Source organism: Haliotis rufescens, unplaced genomic scaffold (genome assembly GCF_023055435.1).
Source record: "Haliotis rufescens isolate VD_foot unplaced genomic scaffold, xgHalRufe1.0.p SCAF_9, whole genome shotgun sequence".
NCBI classification, from domain to species: Eukaryota; Metazoa; Mollusca; class Gastropoda; order Lepetellida; family Haliotidae; genus Haliotis; species Haliotis rufescens.
In genome coordinates this window covers 37,663,001-37,687,341 of record NW_025964383.1, presented here as the reverse complement: position 1 = coordinate 37,687,341, position 24,341 = coordinate 37,663,001, and the positions used below count along the sequence as shown (strand labels likewise).

General features: G+C 39.3%; 1 protein-coding gene across 4 annotated transcripts in view; it reads right to left on the bottom strand.

Moving 5' to 3' along the window:
- Positions 1–19,126, bottom strand: part of LOC124139539 (E3 ubiquitin-protein ligase TRIP12-like) — a 91,518-nt gene extending 72,392 nt beyond the window's left edge. For all 4 annotated transcript variants that reach the window (XM_048391017.1, XM_048391019.1, XM_048391018.1 and 1 more), the window contains exons 1-4: positions 19,010–19,126; positions 9,516–9,652; positions 7,091–7,873; positions 6,019–6,239 (exon numbers count right to left, since the gene is read on the bottom strand). In XM_048391017.1, the coding sequence (XP_048246974.1) occupies positions 6,019–6,239; positions 7,091–7,873; positions 9,516–9,619 (1,108 nt within the window). In that variant the 5' untranslated portion in view covers positions 9,620–9,652; positions 19,010–19,126. The remainder of the gene's footprint in view (positions 1–6,018; positions 6,240–7,090; positions 7,874–9,515; positions 9,653–19,009) is intronic.
- Positions 19,127–24,341: the final 5,215 nt, after the last annotated feature.

The following is a 24,341-nucleotide window of genomic DNA, read 5'->3' as shown; positions in this document are numbered from 1 at the left end:
ACATAAACAACTTAATCTGGTTCATGACAGAACTATGTTCACATTTTCTGCCTGATTTATTCAGTTCCGATTTGTAGAAAAATAGAAACATTAAGTACATGATCAGAATTATAGCTCAAATGCAACTAGTCAATGAGGCAGGTTTAGAAATGAACTCAAAACCTTTACTAGCCAGGGAAAGACTAAATTGTCCTTGTGATGTAAGAACGATGAGGAATTTGTACAAGCCCCAGGCTAGCAGGCTAGTATTTACTCCTAACCCTGTGAGCCTAATGTAATATAGAAACTACCATCATTGGATTTTTGCTTGACATCAGCACAATTCAGCTGTCTTGGTCTAGCAGACAAACCTGAATTTTCAAAGGATGAATGGGAGCATGTATTTCCCCTAAATATCCATGACCCAGTCACAGGACAATCTCAAGACTAATCATGTGATGCAAAGAGTTAATGAACATTTTACACTCCTACTGGCGATATTAGGTCACAATGAATAGGGGGGGTCAGCTATAATCGGCTTCACACATTGTACCTATGTGGGGATAGAACTTGGGCCTTCAACATGGTTAACAAACACTTTAACCAGTAGGCTAACCAACTGCCCTTGCTGCAGGTACATAAGGGTACACAGATATTACAATTTACAGTTCTACGTAGGATATTTAGGAATGAAAACAAAATCTTTTCACTTCAACTGTTGAATCATCTACTGTATATGAACGCGGATAAGCCGACCCCGTAGATAAGCCGAGGTGTTAATTTGACCATTGAAATACGAAAGAAATGATATGACCCGCAGATAAGCCGAATCAGGAATTGAAAGACAAAAAACACTGCGAAGTCGGACTGCAAGACATGTGCCGGTACTCGCAGATATTCAAAAATATAAGATGAAAAACGTTGTAATTATATTGAAAAAGTCATTATTATATCAAATAAAGATTTAACAAACCTGTCATCCACTTTCATAATATGGGAAGCTGTTTCTCGTGTTTTTTTTTAATCTCATAATGATCGTTATATGTTGCCATCAACAACCAAGCGCCATTTTGTGAATCAGTGTATATAGAATTATGAACCCGTGAGAAAATATATCAGCTGGAGCGAAGACTCGCAGTTTGAATTCAGCATCGTAAGCATGGCGTTTTCGTCTAAAACTCATGATGAAAATGTCGTCAGTAAAAATATACCAACTTTTATAACCCCCTTTACACCACTATTTTATGTTTATGCAATTGAATTAAATAAACTATCATACTATGAACACATTGAATGACCATCACTTACTCACAGGCTTCTCCAGTTTTTTAAACTAATCTCTCGAAAACAAAGGAATAAGCCCCTACTCCCAACACGATTGCTAAGCACCCACAACTTGAAAATGTTTGTGTAAATAACATGACAATACCAATCGGCCCGTTATTATCAATGCTCATTTCCTTGTGTACCGTGTTGCTTTAAACAACAGGAAGCAATCACAGTGGTCACCGTTTGTGACGTCACAGGAAACAGCTGATCACATGTTTTTGCAAATGGCGAACGGAATAACTCGCTGATACAGTTGTTTATTTGCCTCTTTCAATAAAGGTAGACACTTGTTCACTATCAATTTATGAACAATGCAAAACGTACGTAATAGCTAGTGGCGATTTTATCTGGGGATTATATATTATAGCTGTGAATTACATATATTGTTACATGTAAAGATTGTGGAGTTTACGAAGAACGATAAACTTTGAACATTCAATTGAAAACTTATTATCGGAAGTAGTAACATGCACAACATTTTTTTAATAATGACAACATTGGTGTATAATAAAAACTTTATTGATAATTTATAACAATAGTGGCTCTAGTCGTGGCAACTTCCAAACTTTCGGGAAGTTGTAATCTATCGGACCGTCAGTCAGGCGATGTTTCTGACAGATCACGATCTGAAAAATGCTCTCATGAAAGTGTATCCCGTGTATAAGCCGACCCCTTTCTACAGAATCTTTTTTCTGGTCCTCAAAATTCGGCTTATACGCGGTCATATACGGTACTATACAGTGCCTGCCTCTTGGTGATATCACCAATAATGAGACTTGTCAGCAATTCTACCTGGCAGTGCCATATCTCACACACACCATTTGTCCTATTTATCTCCACAACACTTACAGGCTGTGCAACAAGCTGTGTTGTGACCATGCATCCTATACTAGGATCAAGAGGCCAATAAATCAATACATAAAATGGTCAAAGGGAAGTAACTCTCTTTCTTCTTCCTTAATCCTCGACACATCTGTTCAATTTGGAGTTTGGACAATGACACATATAACAGCTTTAATTGCTGTTAGTGTTATTGAAAGTTATATAAACTGCATGGAAAAATACTATCAAGATGTTTGCAAAAGATTTTGAGGAACTTGGTATGGAGATATGATTAATAATGAACTTTGAACTGTGTTCTATGATGAAACTAAGCATCAAGTTTGCAGCTTGTGCTGACACGTTTACATCTAGGTATAATAACAACAACTGCCTCATTTTAACTGAGATATTGATGTTTTTCTTCTGCTTCATGTCAAGTTTGGACGTAACCATCCAACACCATTTCATGTCCTAAAATGGAAACTTTCAATTGGCATATGATTTATGTAATACTAAATTTCACTTAATTTTCTCAGAAAATCCACTTAAATAAATCCAATGAAACACTGCACCTCTCCTATTAGTATGGAAAGTGTTCCATAAATTTGAAAAGAATCCACACTGCAGGTCGCACAAATGTTGAAGTCAAAACAAAACAACATTTTAAGTTCAAAACATGTAAAAATTAATACTTTCTCAGAAAATGCACATATCAAAAGCACATTTTGCACTGCACCTCTTCTATTGGTATGGAATTTGATCTCATAAATTTGAAGAGAATCCATGCTTTGGTTTTCAAGTTACAGGTCACACAAATGTTAAGGTAAAAAAAGAAAGAAAATTAGCTGTATTTTTTCAGAAAATCAATGCACCTCTCCTATTGTAATAGAAAGTGTTCAAGTTTGAAAAGAATCAAGTAGTTTTCAAGTGACAGGTCACACAATCAAATGTCCTCAGAAGGACGGATGGAATTCCTTGGCCTAACTGTATTCCCCATGGGGATGGGGATGAAGGTGGGTGTGGCTAAGGGTGCTTTTACCAATAATACATGTTACCTACCCAGCGTTAGAAATTGGCACTAGTCCTGTAGTCCTTGCCAAACTGCCCAATGGTTACTGTATCATAAGGACTAGTAGAAATTTGCTATATGTTATCATTATAACAGTGGACGAAAACTGTTAGTTTCTACCACTGCTACCATATCTATATTTAACAATGATACATGCACAGCTTTAGAAATTGGCACCAGCCCCATAGGCCTTGCCAAACTGCCCAATTGTTAGGGTATCATAAGGACTTGTAGTGAGTAAGTGAGTGAGTATGGTTTTACGACGCTTATAGCAATATTCAAGCAATATCAGGGCGGGGGCAGTAAAAATGGGCTTCACACGTTGTACCCATGTTGGAATCAAACCCGGGTCTTCGGCTTGAGGAGTAAACGCTTTAACCGCAAGGCTACTTGACCGCCCCCATAAGGACTTTTAAATTTGCCATTTTTAAGGGTTTTGCTATATGTTAGTCATTATACAGACTAGTAGACCAAAAACAGTTAGTTTCTATTGCTCCATGCAACAATTTGGGATCAATGACTCACTATTACCTTAACATTTTCAAAACAGCCATCATGAAAGCAAGTTGGTCTGTGGGTTGGGGTTGGGGTTGGGGTTGGGGTTGGGGTTGGGGTTGGGTTCAGCGTGTGGAGATATTACTCTTTAATTATATATTCATCATGTGTACAGCGTTTTTGGTGGCATATTTATGTGCTGATCATGTGGATCGGTAGCAAACAGAAATACCAGTCCCGGCTAATATTTACCGGTCCAATGATTGCTAATAAAAGATCAAAGACTACATATGACACCTATTTCCGAAGTCATATTGAGTGATAAGTCGCATTGTAACGAGAGATGTGATGTCATTAAAGCTGCCGACTTGACAGTGCACATGTCTGACTTGTCAACATTGGGTTCATGTGAAGTACCCGTAGACTGTCAGAACATTCCATTGTCATTCAGAATGTTGGGTGCTCATGTCATGGTGAAGAGAGGAAAATAATGTGAAGACTATAATTTGTCAATCATTCACATTTTGTGAATAGCTTTCAAAGTTTCATTTACTTTTCAGTTTTAATGCCAACCTGCAAGAATAATGTCAAAAACTGCACCAAAATATGGCTGTTCATTCATGGAAACCCTGTGAAAGTACCAAACCAGTCCGATGTTTGAGAACAGGTGACATCACTCGAGTGGAACGATGTTTACAGACATGGCAATATGGGGGTCATGCCCATTATCAACGATTTCTTTGCTATCGGAATATAACTAAATTCATCATCGTACTCACTAATCTCTCATCTGCAATGTCCTCTCAACTGTTGGAAACCAGGGTATGCGAGGGTATTAAAAACGATATGAAAACATTGTACCTTGTTGATTCTGTTTTTGTTTTTTGAACTACCAAATCAGTATGTTGTCAACAATCACAGAAAACGTCTTCTGACCCGCTATTTTAACATAATGTCAAGCAACCATTCGGAAAATCCTGCTTCTTTATCACAGCGTATGTAACAAAGATCACACAAAAAAATCCAAATCAAAACAATGAGGCCTTTGAAACAGAGTGATTTAATGTTTAAAGCAATTCACAGGATATGATGCCCATTTTTCAGTTGAAATTTCTCCCCACAGGAATGACCATCAACCTTCAAATTTACGGGTCCAAGTCATATTTTATTGGTCAATATGCGGTATATACCAGAGAACGGAAACACTGCTGTATTGAAATTAACAAAGTATGTGAATTTAGAGTTACCCTCCCTCAGCAATTACTTGATTCGTCAATGAGAGCCTCGGCACTGTGTACTACTTAAAGCCCTATTGGGGAGGTGCGTGGGTGTATGATTAGTAATAATTTCATCACTGACAATATGGAAGGGTACAAGAACTTGCATGTGAGCATCTGTGGATGCACTAAAAGTGTCATTTTGAAACAATGGATGATGATGATAGTATACATCAGTCACATCACAACAACCTTCATCACTGACAATATGGAAGGGGTACAAGAACTTGCATGTGTGCATCTGTGGATGCACTAAAAGTGTCATTTTGAAACAATGGATGATGATGAAAGTATACATCAGTTACATCATAACAACCTTCATCACTGACAATATGGAAGGGGTACAAGAACTTGCATGTGTGCATCTGTGGATGCACTAAAAGTGTCATTTTGAAACAATGGATGATGATGAAAGTATACATCAGTTACATCATAACAACCTCCTTCAGTGACAGGGCTCCAGTCTAAATGTCTAAATGAGCTGCCAAATGGTGGCTGATTTCTCACAGGCTGCAATGAATGATATTAAACTTAGAATGAATCAACTGGTGCTCAGTTAAGGACTGACTGTGCATTTTCTTTAGTTCATTGAGGTATGAATCGAAAAACCGATGTGCAAACTGTATGAATCTGCATAGCAGATTCTTACAAAAGTTTGCACACCGGTTTTTCAATTTTTTCATACCAACAGTGGAATCAGTTAAACTATCATATTGGTTGCTTTGAAAACTTCCTTTTTCCTCATTGGTTTTTTTTGGAGAAAGTTTACATGTTGCAAATATTTAACGTATGCTTAAGGCTGCATTCAATGACCATTGGTCACACATTACACAAGTGATAACATGGGTTGCATTCGTGTAATGTTATTGCCTTGTCTTGCCTTGAGTGTATGAATCCTAGGATCATGCAGTCTAGGTTTATCAGTGTAGTAGCCATGAGACTGACATTTTATTCAACCTTACCTTTTGGGGCATAGGCTGACTCAGTGTTTATCATGGGTATTGCAGATCTAATGGAAATCTTACAGTAAAAGAATGTATAACTTACTTGCAGCCCCCGTGGGTGTGGCTCCTTGAGCCCCGTCAGACTCTCGCTGACCTGTCCCCCCTGCGGCATTGTTGGCAGGGGTGTCCTGTCCAGACATTAGACTTGATGATGGCGGTTTTCCGCTCCCTGATCGTTCCCGGGCAGATCCCGAACCACTGCTGCGGCACCCGGTAGGCGGATTGACTCCTTGACGCCGAGCCCACGCAGAGGAACGCCGCCCACTGAAAAATGTCCATAATACTCTAATAAATCACACAAAACTTAATCCTATTTTATATTCTCTGCCACATTTTTAAACTGCACATATTTCCGAGCCCCTACACAATACATAACCACACTCTTAATGATGTAATCAAGGTATACGGTTCAAAATCCACTGAACACATCAAAGTGTTGCCGCTGAAGTTATGTTTACGAGCCACTAAGTAATAAAAACATACCTGAAAACTTACTTTTCACTAATGCACATTTTAATCAAACTTGATCTCATGATAGTTTAGCTTCAGAACAATCGTATGCACTAATGTATAGGCTGCTGTCTGTAAACTTCCTGTGTGTAATGTCTTGTGACTGATTATATAAAACAGGGCCCTATGTTAGAGAAGGTATATACCAAGGTAATGATAGTTATCCAATGGCTGATGAACATGCCCCTCAGTGAGAATGCACATGCTCACAAAATCCTTCTGGCGTGAAATTTAATTAATCATTTCAAAATGTCTGACATGGAACGGCGAAAACTTTTTAATCAGATCATGAATGTCGGCACCTCCTTGTGTCAACATAGTTCTACATTGTATTACTGCAACAGATGCAATTAAAATGACTTTGTTTGATGTTGTTATTGTGTGAGGGATGCCCAGTTATCGGCAAGCCAGCTTTCCTTTGGTGAGCAACCATTACTACCCAATCAGCGATGCCCCAAGAGTAGAGATGTTTCGGATACAACACACGGTATGTCATATCTGAGATAGTGGGGCCCTGTTTTCGAGTATGTCATTTATCGCCATGAAAACATCAAAGAAAAATATGCCGGCTATTGGATAATTAGTATTTTAGTGTAGTCTCATACCTGCTACTAGCACAGGATCCCGTTTTCTTGCCTCTTGAGCCCCTCTTGTGTTTACTACTACTCTCACCAGAGGGTGCTTTGGTCGTGAGGTTTTCAGCAGTTGGCTGTTCACCTCTTGAAGCTGGGGCTGAAACCTTCAAAGTAACAGAAGTTTCTGCCTCGGGTATTGATGACCTGAGACACTGTCGTTTGGGTGGTAGATCAGATTCGGCCTCCGACCTTGACGTTGTCGCGAGCTGTACTTCTGGTTTGGGTTCAGATTCAGCCTTGTCTTCAGATGTGATTGTCTCAGATCTTTTTGAACTCTTGATCTTTTTGCTTTTGCTCTTTCCTTTGACGGATGATCGTCTACGTGAGAAGTAGGAGATACCTTCACTCAGTGTGGCTCTGATGTTGGATCTCAACTTACTCTTGATAGGACTGAATCTGGACGGACTTCCTGGCAGCAAAGGTAGGGTGGCAGTGTCTGCTATTATGTGAGAATCTGGGGCCGGGTCACTCGTATCAGCCAACAGGATGCTTGAGCTGTCAGGAACAGCTTTTGAATCGACTTTGTTATTCTTGAAGACCTTGTGCGTCTTGTGTGGAGATAGCTTCCTACTACTGTCCGACTTGTGATAAAAGGACTTCTTTGTTTTTACTTTGGGTTCAGAATCTAAGGATTCCCCAGAGCTCTGCCTTTTCTTAGGCTTCTTTGTTTCTGTTTTGGACTTGGCCAATTGTTTTGTACTGAGGATGCAGGGTGGTACTGCAGATGATGTGGGTGCTGGGTCTTCAGCCCCACTGAAATGTAAACATAGTAACATCATCAGTCAGTCAGTGAATTGGTTAAATACTGCTCTTAACAGTATTCCAGTTATATAACAGCATGTCATCTTTATGTAAGGAAAGCCCTAAGTGACTTAGGTCTCAGACGTTAATCACTTTGGTGAGTGAGTGAGTTGGGTTTAACGCCACTTTTAACAGTATTCCAGTTATATCACGGCGTGTCAGCTTAATGTGGGAGGAAAGCCCGAAGTGATGCAGGTCTCAGACGTTTACCACTTCGGTGAAACCCATGAGCACAAGTATGGTGCTGACAAACCTAGCAACATAATCAAGGCTACCCATGATTCGGACCCACAATCATAGGTTCCTTGTGTGCCCAAGGGATGTAACTGCACAACGAATTGTGGCACATTGGACACCTGAGTAAAGTCGACAGAGTAAAAGTAGAATTTTTCTGTTTTTAAACATGAATTAGCCATATCACAACAAAGAGCACCAAGAACAGGCCCTAAATATTGTCCAAATGTTCTGCAGTCTCTGAAAATACAACTTTTGATTTAACTTGCCTGTAAATGCCCTTCAGCATCTGTTTTGTCCAACATTTGAACTATTACTTTTCTCTACAGCTCTATCTCTGACATCAAATTTACCAGTCATCAGGACATATACCCCACTTTTTATTTGATGCCATTGGATACATTCAGTTCAGCATGTTCAGTGAAGAAATAAATTATACTGTTCAGTATTTTAATATCCAAAATCATCAAAAGGCACCAGTTCACCACTAGGCTGATGTGAATAGGAAGTTTCATCAAGAAATATTAAACAGTTTTGGAGTTAAGCTCCAGAAAAATATACCACCCTAATTTTTTCGTAAGTTTTTTTGTTTTGTTTGATGTTTAACATTGCACTCAGCAATATTCCAGCTATATGACGGCAGTCTGTAAATATTGAAGTCTGGACCAGACATTCCAGTGATTGACATCATGGGCATCGATCCATGCAATTGGGATCGGTTACATGCATCCACCAAGTCAGTGAGCCTGACCACCCGATCCCGTCAATAACCTCTTTCGACTAGCATAGTCGCCTTTTACAGCAAGCATGGGTTGCTGAAGACCTATTCTACCCTATCTTTTCAGTAAAGTGAATGTGTCATCATGAAAACATAAATAAAAATATTTAAAAAAAATATTCCAAATTATCAAAAGGCAGTTCACCACTGATTTCATTTGTATAGGAAGTTTCAACAAGATATATTCAACAGTTTAAGAGTTCTGCTCCAGAAACGGAATGGGGACTGAGGACAGACGGAAATGCTGTAGCTCTGTTTCTCAAAATAGGGGGATAATAAACACACAGTGATTCTACTGAGTGACCTTCACCTTCACTGTCATCAAATGATTAATCAGAAAAATTCCCCATAGGTATATAGTAGGCATATCAGCATGATCAGGTACATATCTGTCATTAGCATATGATTGGTTCTGTCTCAATTCTGATGTATGTCTCCAGCCTCCTACCATATTGTATTTATCAGAGGACGATTCAACATCAGTACAATAAAATCTATATGTCCAACCACGGGCTAGCCTCGGTAAAATTCTTGGTGTATTACCTATGCTATTGGTGCTCTACTCAGCACAAAAGTTCTTACCTCAGCAGTTTTGTCAGTGTATCTGTTGTGCGCGGCTCAGCCCCACTGTGACGATGTGTTCGTCGACGTGACCCCCCGGGCTGGAACTCAGGTTGGTCGGCCATAGGCGGCAACCGTAATCTGGCTCATGCCAGAATCTACAAAGCAATCAATAAAACATGGATAACTGCTTTAAAAATTGAGCAAGCTCAATAATTTAATGATGCTAAAGAGATAATTGTGGAATGTATCAGCTTTGGACTCTAGCTCATATGTGTGAGTGACAACAAAGAGTGAGTGATGCAAATCTGCAGATTGGATTGAGGTGATTTGATTTCACAGCCATGCCCAAATTTATTGTGGAAAGAGGTGCATAAAACATTTGTTTTCAAGGGGAAACCGAGAGATTACATGAAAATACCATCATAAAAGTGTTGCATCATGGCTCTGGCCCTCACTCTTACTAGGAAATCATACGTCTCTACAGCGTACAGTCAATCATCTGAATGATGCTGTCCAGAAGCATGATAAAGAATATATACATATTCAGTTTTCTCCTTACCTAAATCTAAGTATTCCTGGTTTAACAGTATGATGTATGGTGATTTAATGAAAATAATTAGCAATATTTTCTCCATCTTTGTGACACAAATAATAGTTGTTGATTTTTATATTGTTTATTAAATAAAAATAACAAGCATGACATACTCTTATCCCCTGCCAATATGACATGTTCGGTTGTGTGCAAGGCAAGAAATATTGAATGGTTTTCATGTCAAAGTCATTACCATGGAAACTTGAAAAATAGTTTTCTTGAAAATTCCAAACTATCAAAAGGCAACAGTTCACCACTTGACCTTTCTATGTGCCAAGTTTGGTTCAGATATCTATCACGATTTTTGAGTTCTGCTCCGGAAATGAAAGGTGATGGACGGACAGACACCCGAAGAAATGTTAACGGTCAATCATCCTCTTAGGTATCCATTCAATAGTGGACGAACAGAGGCATATTTCGACCAAATCACTTGCGTATGGAGACATGTTTCAGTGTGGGGAAGGACTGAAGCCTTAGAAACTGACAGCTTGTTGAACACTGTCACACAACTACCTACCATCCGTGACCAACTCTGCTCAGCTTTGCCTGTTTTGTGACCAGTGTGCGGTACAACTTGGCACCATCCATTACTGACTAGAAACTGTTATCAAGATGATTTAATTGATTATGAATGAATACTGGTTCTCTATAAAAAATCACCCTTTATCAGAATGAAAACGAGTCATCAGAAGATGACAAATGCCCCCGGCCCCAAATCAACATCAAATCATCTGATTGTCACAGTAAGTCCAACTTGATGAGAGAATTTCTATCTAATCTGTCTGTTCGTATACAAGAATAGTTATTGAGCTGTCAAAACAATGCTATGGATTTGGAATTCGGAACTTTATATTTCCACATCAGGTACACACAACTATGAACAGAATCAAAGTCAAACTTGTTGCCATGGAAACAAAAATAAATAAGTTCTAAACACCCCTAAGTTACAAACAGCACCATTTGGCAATCTGGTATTTGTGTGCATATTTTCAAGAAAGGATACCTACCCATATAATTTTAGAGATATGGTCAAGACAAACACACCACTATGAGTGAGTCAGAGTGAGTATAGTTTTACGCCGCTTTTAGCAATATTCCAGCAATATCACGGCAGGGGACACCAGAAATGGGCTTCACACATTGTACCCATGTCGGGAATCGAACCCGGGTCTTCGGCGTGACGAGCAAACGCTTTAACCACTAGGCTACCCGACCGCCCCACACCACTATGAACAGAGTCAACGTCAAACTTGGAAACAGGAAAAATTAATATTTGTAAAATTCTGAATAGCAAAAGGCACCACTTCAGCCCTTGATTAATACAGGTACCAATACATGTGGATGAAAAAGTTGGATAGTTTTAGTTCTGCTCCGGAAACAATACCTATCTTCGTTTCAGCTAAGTCTAACTTGTTTCCAAACAGATAAAAATCAAATTTTGAAAACTTCCAAAATAGCAAAATGCACTACTGAAGCCCTTGGATAATACAAGTACTTAGTTTGGATGGAAAGGCTTTCACAGTTTTCAAGTTGTGCTCAGGAAAGACACCTACCTCATCCTTTTGAGACTAAGTCCAAATTGTTTCCATGGAAATTGAGAAAAATAAAAATGCAAAAAATCACTAAGTAGCAAAAGCATTCATTCAAATTGGAAAGATAGCTGCAAAATCAACTTGTACTATATAAATGTGAAGACCTAGGCAAGAATAGGTCTTCACCAACCCATGCTTGTCGCAAGAGGCGACTAACGGGATCGGGTGGTCAGGCTCACTGACTTGGTTGATGCATGTCATCACATTCCAATTGTGTGGATTGATGCTAATGATGTCAATCACTGGATTGTCTGGTCCAGACTCAAATATTTAGACTGCTGTCACATAGCTGGAATATTGGTGAGTGCGGTGATAAACAACAAACAAACAAAACCTTGGACTATAATAAAGAGATCCTCAGTTTTCATGATGTTTTGATGTCTCTGTTAGAGAAAACAAGGTCTTGGTGTCAGGCTAGCAATGGATGCTAAGCAGCAGGGCAATCAGAAAGTGGATCTATGAAATGTTTTTATAGGAAGGTTCCCCCGAACATTCATCCATAATTTCAAATACTGCATGACATGTGCCTAATTTGAACGTATGTTCCACTAGTGCTAACACTGCCACTACAAAACCGACCCGCATACCTTTTTTCCACAGTAAGTAAAGACTGTCATATCTGATAATATATATAAACATGATGAAGGTCGAAGCACTGATGCTGCTCCATGATTTTATCAACCTTTGAAAGGACATTCTTCTGTACCAAATTTAAAAAATATCTTCACAACATATTGGACACCAATGAGTCAATGTCCTGGAAAACTTACCCTTAGAACATCCTTCTAGGGTATTAGCCTGCCAAATAACTGATGCTTCTACATTCAAGTTCCTAACCAAAGATAAAAGCATCATTCGGACGAAGAATTTGTTTTGTTATTTTCCGTCAGGAAAAATGTATTTCTTTCACAGGTTCTTCAGACTGGATTCTTGTGCTTCAACTCCTATGACAGCAGGGTTCAATTTAAGGACCTTGATTTAACTTGCACCAGATGCATTTTGTCATGAAAACCTTCTTGCACAAGACAAAACCAGGTTGCACCCTAGTCCCATAAATTTATCAAAGTTAATGAACGTTTATCAGCATGCACATAAGTAACGTACTAATGCTAAGACTAGGAGCTAAGCTCGCCTAGATGACTCAATGGTGTTTGGCACAGAACACTATTCTCATTTATTTATGTGCCCTGGCAGAAAAAGAAACATTAGTGATGTCATACTGATATGCCCAATGACAATAACATCAGTAAGTATTTCTACAGGCTGTAAATACCCATAGCGTTCTATGTTATTTCAGCGGAGCCAAAACCTATGTCTTCGAAAGCATGGTCATCATAATATATTGAGCAAATGATATGGTATTAAATAAAAACATTTATTGATATCCAAAGCTGGAAGCTGTGACCGAAATATGTTACAATGGATTGGCTCTTTGCACATGACAACAGTAGGACATTATTTAACATATTTTGCAAACCAAACCAGTTAATTGAATAAATGTTTTGTTTTGTCCACAGATAAATGGATCATGGTGAGCCAGTTTGTGAACAGTCTGATAAAAGCAAGACATGAGTTAATCTCATTAAAACTAGATCTTCTACTCCTGATCTCCATTGAAATCCGAGGACACCTTGATAGTAGGTAATGTCAGATGAACGCAGAGTGAACTTTGACTGCCAAATCTAAATTAAAAATGTGTGAGTTCTTGAGCCAATCAGAAATCAGCTTCTAAAATGATTTGGCTTCACTTCTTCACTTCAAAGATAAAGATTTCTTCTTAACAAAGATCTAATGACATCCCATTACAAGTCACATCAGAACATTGAAATGACTAAAGTCGACATTGGATAATCAGAAAGAACTTTACGGCACAAGTTACAAACTGTCGACTTCCATTTCAGACAACACGTTGAAACATATTTTGACAAAGCTCTCGATTGAAAATTTGAAAACAGAGCAAAAGAAACTTCAGGAAGTCTAATGGATGGTCAGGATTGTGTGTCAGTCCTTCCCATGGGCAATCGAAAGTTGCTTTTGTTTCAAATGTTTATCCTCATTAAAACGAGAGAACGACTATGATTTTGAATAAATCTGTTGTACAGACGCTAACTGTTGTTTAGAATAACCCCTTTGAAGGTTATATGATCAGAAAACATATTCCGACGGTCACATTACTGATCTGGTAAAAGATGCTCTGATTGGTTGAGGTAAAAGGTCGTTCTGATGTGACCCATAATGGGATGTCCTCAGATATTTGTTTAGCAGTAGCGAGAACTAAGACCTGATTTTAATGAAATCGAACTTAGGTCAAGACATCAATGTAACTTTTCAAAAGACTAGAAAACATGGTCATGGCGGCCATATTGAAAATCATGACTTACTGTCACAATACAATACTGGCCAATGGTAACATCTGTACACATAAGAAAAAAGTCTTTCTTTCAATGACAGTGGACTTGGTTTAAACAGGCATCTGAGTACCCCAGCACTCTCCAAAAACTGGTCTTGGTTAAGACATCATTATTTAAACACTGAGTACTCCGGCAACTGTCTATTCTGTTTACTTTTTTGTTTGTTGTTTAACGCCGCACTCAGCAATATTCCAGCTATGTGACGGTGGTCTGTGAATAATCGATTCAGGACCAGACAATGCAGTGATTGACATCATGAGCAACGATCCACGCAATTGGGATACGATGACATGTATCAACCAAGTCAGCGAGCCTGACCATCTGGCCTCTTACGACAAGCATAGTCGCCTTTTACGGCAAGAATGGGTTGCTGAAGACCTATTCTACCCCGGGTCTTCATGGGTTCTATTCTGTTTACTGGCACCAAGTATTGGCCTCAGTCCCTAATTTCCTCTCTATTTACCGACATGCTCTTTTATGAATGATTGCTGGCTCTCGAGGATTTCTGTGACAATAGGTGTCAACGGGCATCTGAACATGGATGAGCATGTGTGCAATGTTTGTTTACCTAGAAAGCCACTTAACACTGTTAATTAGGAAAAAAAGGTAATTGGTGAATTAGTCGTATCTGTAAATCTGTAACAAGTATTTAACTAGTGTCAGCTGAAATACCAATTATGTAAAAATGTCAATATGTTAAAACTTAAAATTCAAAATCAAGGTGGTATAAAAGACATGAAGCTGAATGGTTTTAGAAAGCTTGTGTGTGTTTGTGTTTGAGAGAGAGAGAGAGAGAGAGGAGAGAGAGAGAGTTGGGTTTATCACCGCTTTTAACAGTATTCCAGTTACATCAAGGCATGTCAGCTTAATGTGGAAGGAAAGCCCCGAAGTGATGCAGGTCTCAAGACGTTTACCACTTTGGTGAAACCGCCCGCACCCTGTAGAAAGCTATGTATACATGCATCCTACATTTAGATTGGGTAGTAAATATTCGATCAGGGTTCACCGGACATGACCTTCCATAGGTATCATACCACAGCAAAAGATTTCATTTTAATGAAATTGATATCAGTGGTTACTTTCTATGATCTGTGACAACTAAGGCCTTTGAACTGATTAGAAACAAACTTGTGTGCCAATGGGTTTTTTTTAAATTGACAAAATCTGTGTTTTCCAAGCACTTTCTCTACCCCAGCATATTGACTGTTTGCTTAAAAACAATCTTTTACACAGACATGGTAGAAACCCTCTGTTATGCTATTAATAGCCCAACCTTTAAAGTCAACTACCAGTGACCTTGTTGGGTCAATTAGCATTTGGACATTATCCTTATTTATTTATAGGCAACAATTCTTCCAAATACTTTTTTAAATCCTTCAAACTTTTAACATCTGACACAAGCCTTATAAATGAGGACTTAACTTTCTTGCTTAAATAGAGAGTATATTCTTTTATATAAACACCAAAATAAAAAATCTTAGCATATTTTGGATGAGAATCAGTCAATGTCCCAGACAATCAACCTGGCTACCTGTTTATGTCTTTATAATAATATATACCGGGGCATGTGATATTAAGTTAAAGAGAGTACTTTGTGAGGGGATGAATTTGCTACATGTACATCAAGGCCCACTGCTTGATGATGATGACGACAACTAGTGTAGTTACCAGCAGTGCCAAATAAATTATATGCCTTCCATCTGTCCAACTCAGAAAACACTGGAAATTAGACATTTTTGGTAGTTGTGCTGCAAAGAGCTACAGATAAACTGCGTATTTGCGTAAAATACCCTCCAAAAATATTCAATTACTTTCAACCATCTTGCTCACAAAAACGTGTGCATTAAAGGAAAAACTCAAAGGTATAAAAACAGCATGCGTAAATACCCAATGAAGCTTTTTTAGCATGCATACAACGGAGCTAATTTCCGAAACACAATTATGAGCTAATTTACTTTCTGAGTCAAGCCTACACATTTAGAAGAGATTCATACATCTAAAACATTATTTCATTTTTTTAAATCTTTAAATGTTCACTAATTTGGGGGAAAACACAATAGAGTGATGAATGGATGAGGGAAATAATATTGGTTACCCAATGAAAAATGTTATAACCCAATTAAAATAGAAACCCTAGAGTAAAAACTCAATGGCTCAAAAAGTTATCTGGAGCTCTGACTGCAGTAAGGGTCTTCAGGAGATGATAAATCCCTCCAATCTGGTGCAATTAGGAAATGGAGTTTGGCTACTTATACCCCACTTTTGGTTCACCTTCAGTTCAGTGAAGAAAATAATGCTGTTCAGTATTTTTCAAAATTCAAAATAATCAAAGGTACCAATTCACCACTAGACTGTTCTGAATAGCAAGTTTCATCCAGAGATATTGAACAGCTTTTGTGTGCTGCTCCGGAAACGAGCACTACCCTTATTTTCAGTAAAGTCCAACTCGTCGTCATGAAAACATAAAAAAAAAAAATCCCAAATCATCAAAAGGCACCACATCACCACTAGACTGATCTGTATAGCAAGTTTTATCTAGAATTATTATCGTTTTGGAGTTCTGCTCCGGAAATGGAAAATGGACAGCATATGGACAAACATGCTGATTGCTATACTTCGCTCCCTCTCTCCACCCATTTTTCAAACCTGGGGGATAAAAAAAATTATGAAAATTAATTTTATACTCTCGAATAACATAATAAGCTATGTTGCATAGCGTGGATTGAATGTGGGTCTGATGACTTGTGGTCAGCAGAAATAATAGTGGATCGGCCTTAACATCAGCCAGTGGCATGGCAGGCAAGGTATCTGTACTCACACATTATGGTATATAGAGATGATGTGTGTAGCAACATTTGATGACTATTGTGTCTTTTCAATACCAGTTGGCCTTTACGTGTGTGTGTGTGTGTGTGCGTGCGTGTGTGTGTGTGTGTGCACGCACATAAGTTGTCCTTGTCGGACCATGAAGAAATACTAATGGTCCCACATATTTCCAAAGTTCAATATGCTGTTATTCCTCTTGACTAGTTCATGACTGTCCTTGCACTGCAAATGCCTCAAATGTGTCATCAACAGTTTCTTTTCAAATGGGAGGATCGGCTTCAGAAAATATAACTTTCCTATTTTCAATAACTTTCTTCTTTCATGTCAACGTAAAAAATATTCTGTTCAGTGCTGAGAAACACAAGTTATTATCAAAACCACTGACCAGGGTTATTTTCTTTTTAGGGGTCAATGACCGTGGCACTGGATAATCTGGAACACTGCATTAGAAACTTTGTATGTCAACTTTTGTATTTGAGACACTAAATTATTAAGTCTTGTTGGGTTTGCATATTGGCACATGTATCGTATTGTAATATAGCAAAAAAGGAGAGCTGCATTGCGATACATATTACAATATGTATTGGGACCCAAACAATCTTTGTTATATATATTTGTTCTGTTCAAATGAAACACTTCATAACTGAGGGCATGGTTTAATCCTGACATGATTATGTCAAACAAACGACAACTCAAAACTGGGTGCTGCTTCACTCAAAAATCCAGACTGCAGATTGCGAGATGGGCTAAAATGACAGTATGGATAAATGAGCTTTGCGTCAAGGTGAAATTGCAACGTAAACAGCCTGTGTTACTTAAACAGGAACCCAGTCCACCCAACTGCCCCAACTCATGCACCCATAAATATATATTAATTCTTCTTTGAATGTATTAAAAAAATATCAATACACAAGCTTCTTAATGTGAAATATGTGTATACCGACTGCCGCTTTGCAATATACTGGTATTACGGTTACATCACATACCCCTAATAGTATGGGACACCTGTCAACCAGAAGAACAGTCATTGTATAAAGCCACTAGCCCCCAGTTCACAGTTTCAATGTTTAGAACTAGTTTTAACGATCCGGTCCTAGGTTTTGATGCTAAAGAACTTAAGAATATGGATGGTGAAAACAAAAACTACTGTAAAAATATGAAAACCACAAGATAAGTTCTTAGAGTGTGACCGTAAGTGAGCAAAATAAGTACACATGGTCATCCTGTAAACTCCATAATGTTCAGACTTCATGGCTTACTTGAATATGCATTTATTAATGCATGTCATTCGTGAAATAGTCCCATTTAAAAACTTAACAGTAAACATATGCAAGATTACTTGAACTACAAATCTTTTCAACTTGCAATTGAAAAAGTTTTCTCATTGGTGTGTCATACATATTGGATGTAAAAGTTAGATGGGTAATGGTAACCAACCATCAATGTAGACTGAGCTTAGATCAGGAAAACAAATAAACATACGGCAACCTCTCAATTAATCAATGAGGGGGATGGGGGTGGGGTTGTGAAAAGTCATCGTGACCAGGTAACTTGGCTACTTCCTTTCTCCGAAAGATTCAGACAGCCTTGTGACTTACTCGTCTTGCATAAATAATGAACATTTCATTCCCGACATGTCTTAACAATGCATGTGTAATTGCTACGCCACGACACAAAATCATATTAACTCAACCACGTGTAACTGAGTGCAATTACACGTTATATTTTGCAAAATGTGACAATGTGTTCCATATGAAATGATCATATCTAGCGTCAGCTGGCCGTCAGCCATGATGGTTTAGCGTTCCCAATAAACACGAACTTGGTTGCAAATAATCCGCCTTTTGAGAAACATTTCATGGTATAAAATGACACAGATGAGTTTAAACAATGTCATACCTTTCAACAAGAGCAGATCGAGAGAGTTAGTTTCATTTTTGATCTGATAATCAGACGACACAAAGACGATAGCCTGGCGAATAAATCTAATGACGAGCAGAAGTAAGAGGACAGAAGTGCGGTTTTCTGAAAACAAAGACAGTTTTCAGTACAAATCTGGCACAAATTGTCAAGATAAATATGTATACATACTATGTTACTATCTGTAGATATGATAAGATAAAGCAATACTGGAAAATCTGGAATTTCTCCTTGCTACTTCATCGAATTTGCAAACTAGACGTACACAGATGATCTGGTAACACCTGCGCACGCATAACAACTACTTCCGGTTTCTAACACTTCCAAATTAATTTCTAATTTTTCAAGCAAGAAAGGGTGGAATGGGAAACTTATCTTGCTACAAACTTGAAAGTTAATTAAGAAAAATCAAGTATAACATATAGCTTCTAAAGTGGTGGAAGTTCACTGACCCGCTTCGGAATCGTAACGGGGTTGTTGTGCTAAAAATAGCTCTTGACATAAATAAACCCTATCCGTGTCACGTGTTATTGTTTAGGTTTTGACGTTGAGACCATCAGTTTTGATCCAATGCAAATCAGACATAGTGACACGTAGTAACGACGGAAAAGGACGATCCTTAACCAGCATGAAAAATATTGTTATTCGAGGTCTCTCTTTGTTGTGTTTGCATGTATAAACATGTTTTCTTGAGAACTGAAGATATCGCACAACCGCAGTCAAACCAGGGATAGACCACAAGCCGTTGGTTTCAGAACATAGTGTTGCGTTGTCATTTTTTTTCTGAAAAGGGGGTGTTTCAGCGTGTTGAATCTGCCAGTGGCGTAGCTACCACGTAGCACAAAAAGCAAGTGCTTACACTTTGAAATCCTCGCAAAAAAATAAAATAATAATTTTTAAAAAGTAGATCTACTTCAGCGTGTTCCTCTTTCGTTTGTTTTAGTGGCTACTTGATCCTGTTTTAAATTTACAGCTAGGTTGACCGGCCTTACAGTGTCAAAAAATTGCGTTGATGAGCTGGTTCGATGTTGTTGTTTGATTGTTACATTTCTTTTACCTTTTTTCGCGAACGCCTGGTGTCATAAAGGATTTTCAGTGGTCGATTCATTTAATTTCCACAGCTATTTTGCCTTTTACGTTAAATGGAATCAGTTTCGGTGGGGATAAGCTAGAGGGGGTATTTTCTTGCATCGACAGTTTATATTTAATGAGGATATCTGGGTTTTATCACATTACACAAGGGGCTGTCGGGTAGCCTAGTGGTTAAAGCGTTAGCTCGTCACGCCGAAGACCCGGTTCGAATCCCCACATGCGTACAATGTGTGAAGCCCATTTCTGGTGTACCCCGCCGTGATATTGCTGGAATAGTGTTAACAGCGGCGTAAAACCAAACTCACTCACTCACAATACTCCAACTGTTTTATATTTAAGCTGTGTTATGTACAGAACGTGGAAATGATATTTCGTGATATACCTGACTCCTGTTATAGATGGGTGCAGGCTAAAACAGCACCTCAGCAAAACGTCACCGATTTCTCTTTCGAAAACGGCACCGCATTTTGCAATAACGGTTACTATGTGTCGGGCGAAAACGGCACCTCTATTTTTAAGAACGATTTACGTAGTAGTTCAATCTCATTAAAATCAGATCTTAGTTCTCGCTATCGCTAAACAAAGATCTTTGTTTAGCGGCAGCGAGAACTTAGATCTGATTTTAGTGAGATTGGTAGGAGTTTTAGCTATAACCCGTTATAGATACGTTGCTCTGTACTGCTTGTGTTTGATAAGCGATATGAGTGTTTAAGCAAAATAAGTAATGCAATATGATAGCTTACATTTTAATTTCTCCTAGTTACACCCCTGTCTGCTGGTAAAGTTAAATTAATTTACATAAAACAGCAAAGTCGGGGTTGTCAAAAACAGAAAAAAACACCGATTTACAAATATCAGTAAAAGTGTTTCTGACCTCACACGTTTTAACATAAAAGAGTAATTATTGAGATAATCAAATATCTATTTATATTTTTTTTAAAAGATTTTATTAATTAAACATACGAATTTGTTAATTATATCATAACATTGAGTTAATGACAATTCTGTATCGTTTTATGTTTATGCTTAAAACTCATCATCTACTTCAAAAGCTAAAATTTGTACGATCATAAATGCACTCATTTATATCTTGAAGTTAATTGTTTGTAGTCATTAAAGGGGCACTAATCTCTGGCTTCTTCTCGGCTGTCTAACACTGCCCGATACACATGGATAGGACTCACTAGCTGCCGGGAGTCGATTTGCTCGCTAACGCAAATCAGCGTGACAAGAGACTGGGCTACCGTCTTCAGTTACATCTCCTTTATTTTTGAAACGTGTTCATGAGAAACATAGTGTTTTATTATATAATGAATTGCATTCACGTTATCAAGTGTGTTTTATCGCCATTCTATTATGACGCAGGTGCCCTTGTGGTCTAAATCGCTGCTATTGTCTGTCAAGAGTTGAGTCCCTTATGCTGTTTGTTTGTTTGTTTGTTGTTTTACGCCGCACTCAGCAATATTCCAGCTATATGACGGCGGTCTGTAAATAACTGAATCTGGACCAGACAATCCAGTGATTGACATTGTGTACATCGATCCACGCATTTGGGACCGATGACATGCATCAACCAAGTCAGCGAGCCTGATCACCCGATCCCGTTAGTCGCCTTTTACGACAAGCACAGCCGCCTTTTACGGCAAGCATGGGTTGCTGAAGACCTATTCTACCCCGGAATCTTCACGGGTCGAGTCCCTTATGTGCGCCAGAAATCTATCGTGGGTTCGAATTTCTGATTCAGTTTTTTATTTGTCAGCACCTTACCCATGCTCCTGGCTTTTACCAAAGTTGTAAAGGTGTGAGACCTGCATCACATATCGGGCTTTCCTCTCCCAACACTCTGACTCTTGATGTAACTGTTCAAATAAATTGACCCAATCCGATATGGTGGCTTCATTTGGGAAGTGACGTCAAAATCACCGTTATTATTAATTTCGGACACAATTCCCCTCACACACGAATGTTGATTTGATTTTTTAGGGAATCAGACAAAAAGTAATCTATTGTTTGTTGTTTAACTAACGGGCAAAAGAAATGCCACCAAACAATTTTCTGGTCTAAAACAAAACAGTCGCAAAATGTAGTGACAGTTGATGTTTAATTATAAAATAACAATTATTCAAAAACGGTATTTGAAAATCACAAGATCAAAAACCATCTTCTTAAGGTTCTGCAGACACGTTTATCATGCTGGGTGCACTGTCCAGTATTCGATCACCACCGCAGATCGACGTCGATTAAAGTCCCGTGCTACACACATGGCTCAGTATCGGATGTGACAACCTCCAGTAACGATGCAGGCCCTAATAAGACGTACACGAGTCTCCCGACATCCTGATTAGGGATCCTTCGCCATTCTGCCTGCAGGGCAATTGCCAAGGCATCTCTCGTCAATGGCGGCTGTTGACGTTTCCGAATCCTGCGTCCAAGTTGGTCCAAGAAGTGCTCTATGGGCGACAGGTCCGGTGATCTGGCTGGCCACTGTAATACGGTCACGTTGTTGGCGTTCAGAAAGTCGCTAGTGACTCGAGCTGTGTGAGGGGTGGCGTTGTCCTGCTGAAACAGCGTCCGCTGGTGTCGTTGCAGGCCGCAAAACCTCATCAATGTAACGACGTGCAGTGAGATTTCCGTCGATGATGATCTGTGTTCTGGTCCCCGCAGATACCACCCATTACACTACCACCTCCTTAGGGCTCCACTTCTTGGACGCAACAACGGGCATCACGTCGTCGGTAGATTCGAACCCGCCCATCACTCTGGAAGAGCTGGCACCTACTCTCGTCGCTGAAGAGCACTCTTCGCCAATTTCTCTGCTGCCACTGCTGTACAGTCCTGGCCCATCTCAGTCTGTGACTTCGGTGTAGAACCGTTAAAGGGCAAGTTCACACGGAAATTAACCTATTTTTCTTGTACTTTTTCCACATTAAAAGTGTTAACCTAGAAGTGTCATAGACAAAAATATAAAAATATCACAATTAATTAACATATTTTTCGCATTAAAACGATTTATATTTTTCACATTTACCAAGTGTTCTATTTCCACAACAAAAACACCATGGCTTATGCCCCTTGCAATATGACGTCATTGGTGCCAATTGATAAACATTATGACGTCATCATGCTTTGTTAGAGCCGCTTCACGTGGTGTAGGTCTAGGTGTGTGATTCTAGCGTCTCAGATGCCAGCCAGCATAGTGTTATGCTGAGTCACCACTGCGCCGGAGTGTGTCGTAGGCCATGTTGTTTTACCGCAAACTGGTACTTGATATCTTTTGCGTTGAGAATAGACAGGGACCCAGTTGAATTGGCACCAATTACGTCATAATCTAAGGGGGATAACTCAGGCCTGTTTAGCTCGAAAAACGAAGGCCTCATAACGGCATATCATTTTCTCACTATTGTGAGCTTCCTACTTTCACTGTGAAAAAAATGAGTGTATATTTTCAAACACAGATACTAATTAATTCTAAAATTGCGTTTTGTTTAGAAAAAGAAAGAAAGTGATTTTTGCGTGTACACTTCCCCTTTAACGTCATGCCCTTGAATAGAAAGGTCGATAGGCACGGAGGCCATACGGGCGGAGTCGTCTAGCAATGGTCTTTCTGCTGACTGGATGTCCAAGGCTGTTTGCGGCTGATGACGTCAGTTTGGTGGACATTAGGTGAAGCATCCGTAAATACCGGTCTTCCCGTGGGGTCGGGACCTTGGGTCTTCCACTCCTCGGCCTGTCTGCAGTACTGCCAGTTTGCCTGTGACGTGTGACAATTCTGGCGATGGTGCACTTGAAGCAGCCCATGATCCAGAGGCGTGTAGCTCGCCTCGTAATCCAAGATGGCGTCGCACATTGAACAAATGTTTGCCTTTGGCGAGAATGGAACCGATGTCAATAGAATAATCTTTTAGACTAGATCTACCATCAAAAAGTTATTTTTGCATTTTCAATATATTGACCCGTGATGATCAGGGAAGACAATAGGTCTTCCGCAACCCATATATTTGCCGTAAGGATCGAGTAATAAGACTCGCTGACTTGTGTGATGCATGTCATCGTATCCCCATTGCACAGTCCGATGCTCATGTCGATTGCTGGATTGTCTGGTCCAGCACAGGGACATGTAACTAATAATCAAAGTATGAACCCTTCAAACTTGTGATGAAATTAAATGTGTGAATCTATGACACTTGTGGACAGGGCTGTTTTGATTCCCGGTGACGCCATTTTGGATGCTGTGCCGCGAGAGCGAGTACGCGCCTCCCGTTCAGAAAGGCGTGATATTGCCTTACTGTACTCTCGCGCGGTCGCTCGCCCTCCTGAACACGCCTCTGGCAACGTGCTCCTGCGTCCCTCCCATTTGCAACACACCGATGGCTCTCTCCCTCTGCTCTGCGGTTAGTCGAGGCATGTTCGT